We start from the raw sequence: 7,265 nt of genomic DNA, 5'->3' as shown, positions 1-7,265 counted from the left end.
GTTCTCCTAAGCTACTGTTGGTTGGTTCTCCTAGACTACTGTTTGCAGCTGACAGTCGTGGTAAACTAAATAATAAAACTACAAAATCATTATATACAGAACCGCTGCAGAGACGTGAGAAATAGCGTTCATTATTATATTAGCGGTTCAATATATCAGTGTTTATGTTAGCGTCAAGTGCTGTTGATCTACGGGTAAAAGTCATCGTTATCATCATTAATAGGGATCACAATCACTCAAACATATTGTGATTGTGTAAATGAAGTGTGTGTGTGTGTGCGTGTGTGTGTGTGTAAAGTTGACTATCTTATTGGTCTTTGAGGTAAATGTTCAATACATACATTAAACGGAGGCCTTTTTTTTCTTTAGTAAGCTGCTCTGTCGATCACTGTACTCACTCACTCACTCACTCACTCACCCACCCACTCACCACACACACACACACACACACACACACACAGGGTAAATTTCAGTGAGTCACACAGATCAGAGAGAGAAAATAGAGGTTTAATAACTCATTCACGTGAAAATAATTGACCTAGTTGATTTAATATCTCACACTAGACTGAGCTAATGAAGGCGACGGATGGTATAACTCCTGATTGGCTTAGTTCAGGCTTGAGAAACTCCACAGTTAGTCGTATTCTCCTGGATGTTCTGACAGCTCTTAATTGCATTCAAATAATCTGTTGTGTTTCATAGTCACAGAAATACTTAATGAAATGAATTGGGAGTCTTTTGTTGGGAATGTGTTGGGAGTCTTTTGTTTGGAGTCTTTGCTTGGGAGTCTTTGCTTGGGAGTCTTTTGTTAGGAATCTTTTGTTTGGGAGTCTTTTGTTGGGAGTCTTGTGTTGGGAGTCTTTTGTTTGGGAGTCTTTTGTTTGGGAGTCTTTGAGCTTGATACGACTTGTGAAATATTTCCAAATATAAAAGCATTATTGTTGGGGTATTTATATTAATTAATATGTATCAAATACCTTATTTTTATAGCGCGCTTTATAATACTTGATGAATTGAAGTGTTTGTGTTTGATGCGAACAATGACATATGTTTAGTATAAAGAACAAATCATTTATATCCTCTGTTTTGTTATTATATTTCAGTGTTTGGTATGTTATTTATGTTCTTCTCGTAGGGTAACATGTTATTATTATTGTTATTTCTTTTGTTTTCCATATTAGTCAGTTTATGTGTTTTTCCTTCATTTGTGATTGTGTTGTTAAAGTGTGCGTTTTGGTTTTGTAGTTGTGACTAGTTGGGTCATTAACAACCGTCAACAACTATATGTTATAAATAATATGTTCTCTCTCCACAGGTGTGTGTGATGGCGCGTCCCCCACCCAGGTGCTGCTGGCGGAGGCTGGCGACGAGGAACCACCCGTACTCCTGCGCCTGATGTGTGTAGCACCACCCAGCCCCTACCACCCTCCCTCTCCTGGCCCTCCACCGTCTCCCACACACTCTCACTCCACTCCCTCCCACAGCTCACCTTCCCTGTACTCATTACCACACTCCCAGGGGATGCAGCAGTCACCACCACCATCACCACACTCCGGGGAACAACGAGTAATGGAAGAGAGGAAATACAGAGGAAGAGACGATAAAGAGAGGAATAGGGAAAATAAAATCGTGGAGAGAGATGATGACACAGGGACACTGAGTTATAGACGATCACAGTTAGGGAATATACCAGCCAGTGTTCCTGATGGTGATAACAAAGACATAAAAACAGACAATGACGGGAAGAAAGAGCCAGGAAAAATGAAAAATGATGAACCTAACATAACAGAAGTAACAGCCAGTACTAATGTAGAAGAAAAACAAGAAATTGGAGTTAGAGAAGAAACAGAAGGTGATAGAGAGAACAAGAAAGGAGGAACTAGCATGTTGTGGGAACTCATAAAGACACATCGCCGTCCAACAAGTGCAGCTGATACGGTCTCGATCAAGTTAACTTCACTGGAAATACAACAACACACTCGGATATTACAGCGTACACCTGAGAACGTGGGCACTGAACCTACCTGGTACCTGGACCACCTTCATCCAAGCCTCAGGTGAGTCAATCCTTCATGTTGTTTTAGTGAACGTAACCAAAAGCAAAGTGAATGTTATTATGTAAAACTCACTCTATTTCCTTATTATTATCTCAATACGCACACCGAAAAAAAATCACCATTAGATTGACAAGCCTTTAATTCCTCTACTCCCGAGTTTCACGTCACGGTGATTATGGGAAAGTGATTTTCAATACTGGAGTTGTATGCCGGGGGAGGGGGAGCCTGGGGCCTTGACGTCTCATGGTTATACAGTTTTCAATACACATACATTAATGACTCTGGGTCCCGCACCTGTACAGTATATCACAGTTAGTTACTCCCAATACTAGAGCACATGTTAGCTACTGGCTGATTAAAGTAGCAAGAATCACTACCGACATGATGATGAAATGTTGAACTAGTCGACTCCATTCTTAGTCTTCTTGCAAATGGTTCTCGTTGCTGTAGGTAGAACAAACTGATGCGGATGGCACAGTTTATTGCTCACCATTACTAGTAGGGGCTGGGGGGTGGCTAGAGGTCCTTGGAGGTGGGAGTGAAGCAGGGGAGCAGGAGATGATGATGATGAACCGATTAAGAAAAGTGTGTCTAGGAGATTACATTTACGGTTCAGTGGTGAGAACAGGTCGTTGAATGTTGTCTTTGTAATTACTGAATGGATCGTATTGTTTGTACTGTATATAGCAACACCGTAGGTAGGAGTGGTGTAAGCGTTCCTAAATAGTGGGTAGGGTAGGGTAGGGTAGGGTAGGGTAGGGTAAGGTTGGGTAAGGTAGGGTAGGGTAGGGTAGTTAATCTTAAATTGAAGTAATCTTGGGTGCCTAATCTTCACGTGATCTCCTAAAATGAATAACAAAAAAATACCTACAAGAATATTATCCACGTATTTGTTCAGGTGACCATGTTTGTTCTCATGACTTTAGGTAAATAGTGAGGCCAGGTAATGATACGCCTTAATTAAAGGTAGATGATTATATAAAGTTATCTGCGTATGGTATAATTGCTTTCATGTGGACGATCTGCCTCACCGTCTGCCCGCTAATCACCTCGTTAACATGTTACTTAGCGTGACGGCCTGATAGGTAGGGAATGGGGAGGGTGGTGGATGAGGTGGTGGGGATAGGGGAGGATGGTGGAGGAATAGGTGGGGATGGTGGTAGGATGGAGGTGGGGGTGAGGATAGTGGAAGAGGTGAAAGAGGGGGTGGTGGAGGAGGAAGTGGGATAGGGAATTAGACGTGTTTTTTTTCGATTTTATTAATGGAACACTTGGAACACTGACTTACGCCAACCATTACTCTTATTTCAGTGTTGCCATTTCAGTCAGGGAGAGAAACACACAACAACACAATCCCGGAAACACACATAAAGACATTTGTAATTATAAACAGCAGATAAGTTTTGGTAATGTTATCAGCCATAGCTTAACGTTATCAGTAAGTTGAGGTAAACAATTTATGAGTTAAGATCTGTTGAGTGTCAGGTGGTGATGTGTTCAGGTGTCAGGTGGTGATGTGTTCAGGTGTCAGGTGGTGATGTGTTCAGGTGTCAGGTGGTGATGTGTTCAGGTGTCAGGTGGTGATGTGTTCAGGTGTCAAGTGGTGATGTGTTCAGGTGTCAAGTGGTGATGTGTTCATATGTCAAGTGGTGATGTGTTCAGGTGTTAAGTGGTGATGTGTTCAGGTGTCAAATGGTGATGTGTTCAGGTGTCAAGTGGTGATGTGTTCAGGCGTTAAGTGGTAATATATAAAGGTGTCAAGTGGCGCTGTATAACCCCATTCACACACACAGATTAAATACACTTTATGACACCATGAAGGTAAATATCTCAGCAAAAGTCAAAGTTTTATCCTGGTTTTTCTCGGCTCTGTGGCTTGGTCCCAGTGTTTGTCTGAGCTCACCCACCAGTCTGCCTGATATATGGAACAGTTTTTGCTGAGCCGCTGGAAAAGTAATGCGGTTTAGAGGCGAAGCGGACACTTTTTTTTAATATGTGTGTGTGTGTGTGTGTGTGTGTGTGTGTGTGTGTGTGTGTGTGTGTGTGTGTGTGTGTGTGTGTGTGTGTGTGTGTGGTTTGCCAAAGTTGTTTTTCCTAAACTTGGTGTGGTGGTAGGTTCTGATACATACATACATACATACATACATACATACATACATACATACATACTGATTCATTTTCGGACATATATCCAGAGAAAAATCCTAAGTATCCCACAGGAGGATATTTTACCACCAGGCTCATAAATCCTACCAGATCCTTCGAGTCCTTATAGGTTTAGTTTAGGCCGGATGTTGTGTCTTATAGTCATACCATTAGCAATGTCTCAGTAATTACTGCAGTCTGATGATAATTTATGATTTTCTTCATCAACCTCGTTTAATTACCTTCCCTCCCTCCCCCTACTCCTCCTAGCCCCCTACTTCAGTTATGAGATATTTACATGCGTTAATTAGTGTCTCCGGCATGTATACACGGGTTGTATAATACCTGCCAAGTCCGCCTCTAAATCCTGTGACAGACAAACAAACAAACATCATATATTAGCGCCCCTTCCTTTATAACATCTAGTGAGGCGATTAATAACTAAAGGTAAAGGTGTGTTAATATCCCCAGGTAAACGTTGAGGTTATAGATTATATTCTCAGTCTTTCTTACTATTTATAACTCCAGTATTATGTAAGTTAATCAGGGAATTATATTTTATTAGAGTGATTAGATCGATATCCAAACTCTCCTAAAAGAATCATTAATCCTGGGGCAGATTTTCTTAAAGGAATGGTTGTTGATATTGTTGGTCTGCAGCGTCGAAGGGGCCAGTTCGTGGTTGTTTGGTGATTGATTTTGTGTTTAATTTGATGGATCTCGTGATTGATTGGTTGTGGAGGACTTTTTGTGGTGGAAATACAACAAAATAATACTGTCAATCTAATACAACAATGACCCCTTCCTCACAACCACTTCCTTCCCTCCCACCATCCTCCCCCGTCCTTCAACCCCATCCCTTCCCTCCTGCTGGTGTCCGTCCCCCTTGATAGTGCTCCTCCCCCCTACGAGTGACCCTCCCCCTCCTAGTGTTCCTACCAGCGCCTCACACCAGACAGGAGCTCCAACTACACCCGAGGAGTTGAGTGGCTGTGGGAGACAGGTGCTGGAGAGTCTAAGATGTTATGTACGTTGTCACCTTCCCTCTTGGTGTCCCTCATCACGTTTACTGTGAGGGAGAGTGAGGCTGTGTTTGTGTGTTTGTGTGTGTTTTTTCTCTCTTAGTGGGAGCTTATGACGTATTAGCTTATGACGTGATAGCTTATGACGTTTTGGTTTTATGACGTGTTAGCTTATGACGTGTTGGTTTTATGAAGTGTTAGCTTATGACGTTTTGGTTTATGACGTGATAGCTTATGACGTTTTGGTTTTATGACGTGTTAGCTTATGACGTTTTGGTTTTATGACGTGTTAGCTTATGACGTGTTGGTTTATGACGTGATAGCTTATGACGTTTTGGTTTTATGACGTGATAGCTTATGACGTTTTGGTTTTATGACGTGTTAGCTTATGACGTGTTGGTTTTATGAAGTGTTAGCTTATGACGTGTTAGCTTATGATGTGTTAGTACCGGGCTGTTCACTTTACAATAATTACGTTTGATTGACTTACACACACACACCTGTATAATAGATCAGCATTTAAAGTATTAAGTATATCACAGGTATCTACTTTACAATCAATCTTTATAACATTACTTATTCATTAGCTTTCAGATTATTGATCCTCCTAACTATGGATGACAGCTCTGCCACCTTCAATAGTCTTTCTGCAATTTATCTGGAATAGTTGTGTTATTGTCTAAGTGAACTAGTTAGGTGTAGTAAGATTCCTCAGTGGGGGATGATGTAACATGTAATATTCTCAGCTTGGTGACCTTGTTGCTAATTTAATATCCTAATGTAGTATAAATAATGTCTTCGTTTTAGTACAAGTATGATGTTGCAAGTTGTTCATTGATGTGTTGTGTTGCAGCTACCGTGTGGAGGGCGGCCAGATGGTGGTGTGGGTGAGGCCAGGACACCGCCTCTCTCAGCCATCCTCACCAACTCTCACCTCCTCCATCCCTACCTCCCTTCATACCTCCAGTTCCCGTTCATCTTCTCGTGTTTCCTTCGGTATTCTGAACAAATCGCTTTCAATCCTGCCTCATAAGGACGTTCCCAGCCAGTCCTTCGCCTCATCAACCTTCCTCACCTCCACCTCCCCTTCCTCCATCACCCCAACCTCACACCATGCTCACTTCACTCCTATTTTCCCCTCCTCTCTTACCTCCACCTTTCCTCCAGGCTCCAGGCGTCTGTCCTCCTCCCCTCTCTCCCTCTCACTCGAGCCTCCTCCTCCAGCCGCCTCCTCCTCCCTCGACCCATCCTCTACACGTCCTCTCTTAAGCCTGTCGTCAACTGCCCCACGGCCCTTATCTTCTCCTACACCCACAACACTCCTTGCTTCTATGGGACCCCCAGCGCCCTCACCCCTCCCCGTGTCACCAAAACGTCAACCCACAGCATCACCACGCTCAGAAATACCATCACCACGCCCTCAAGCTTCACCACCACGCCCTCAAGCTTCACCATCACGCCCTCGAGTACCACCGCCTCACCAAGGACCTCTATTAACAAGCTCACTCCACCCATCAACACAGCTGCCCTCGTCCTCACCACTCCCAGACACGCCCACGAAACTCGGTGCTCTGGCTGTGTTACGGTGCTCCTCTGAACACTCCGGGACGACTGTGGTGTACATCATGAAAGGTAATGTACCATATATGAGAATATTTGTATATTCTTGTTTTCAGATGTAGTTGTTGGTCAGCTGTTCGTGGTTTGTTTGTGTTTGTAAATATAGAAACAAACTGTAAAGTCCATCAACCTGTTTAGGGGAGACTGAAGAAGTATGATTCCACTCGTGTTCTCTATATACTTATCCTACGTGAAGTACAGCTTAACTAACGTGGATATTTTATTTGGATTGCCATTTAGTTTACGAAGAAGAATGAGTCGACTTACAGTTTTATGTCACTAATGTAGATGTGACCAATAATCACCGTTTTCTGTTAACCAAAATCACGACCACTTTTCTTTTAGAAATTTTGGCGCGATACCTGAATGGTTGTCTAGTCTTGGTCTCCTTATGCTCGTTAAAGTCACTGAAACGATCATT

General features: G+C 42.7%; 1 protein-coding gene across 1 annotated transcript; it reads left to right on the top strand.

Moving 5' to 3' along the window:
• The first annotated feature begins 1,313 nt into the window (after window positions 1-1,313).
• On the top strand, window positions 1,314-6,906 carry LOC121872138 (arginine-glutamic acid dipeptide repeats protein-like). The gene is made up of 2 exons (XM_042374804.1): window positions 1,314-2,057; window positions 6,078-6,906. The coding sequence occupies exons 1-2, from the start codon at window positions 1,396-1,398 to the stop codon at window positions 6,904-6,906; spliced, it is 1,491 nt and encodes a 496-aa protein (XP_042230738.1). The 5' UTR covers window positions 1,314-1,395.
• The last annotated feature ends 359 nt before the right edge of the window (window positions 6,907-7,265 follow it).

This window comes from Homarus americanus, unplaced genomic scaffold, assembly GCF_018991925.1.
Source record: "Homarus americanus isolate GMGI-L3 unplaced genomic scaffold, GMGI_Hamer_2.0 scaffold22069, whole genome shotgun sequence".
Taxonomy (NCBI): Eukaryota; Metazoa; Arthropoda; class Malacostraca; order Decapoda; family Nephropidae; genus Homarus; species Homarus americanus.
Note: the sequence above shows the minus strand (reverse complement) of the source record. Positions and strands in the feature narration are given on the sequence as shown.

Bases quoted from the DNA above. Each gene is read 5' to 3' on its own strand.
- LOC121872138 (XM_042374804.1), top strand. From the start codon at position 1,396: ATGTGTGTAGCACCACCCAGCCCCTACCACCCTCCCTCTCCTGGCCCT. The intron at 2,058-6,077 runs GTGAGTCAATCC...GTTGTGTTGCAG, and splicing joins CACCTTCATCCAAGCCTCAG to CTACCGTGTGGAGGGCGGCC.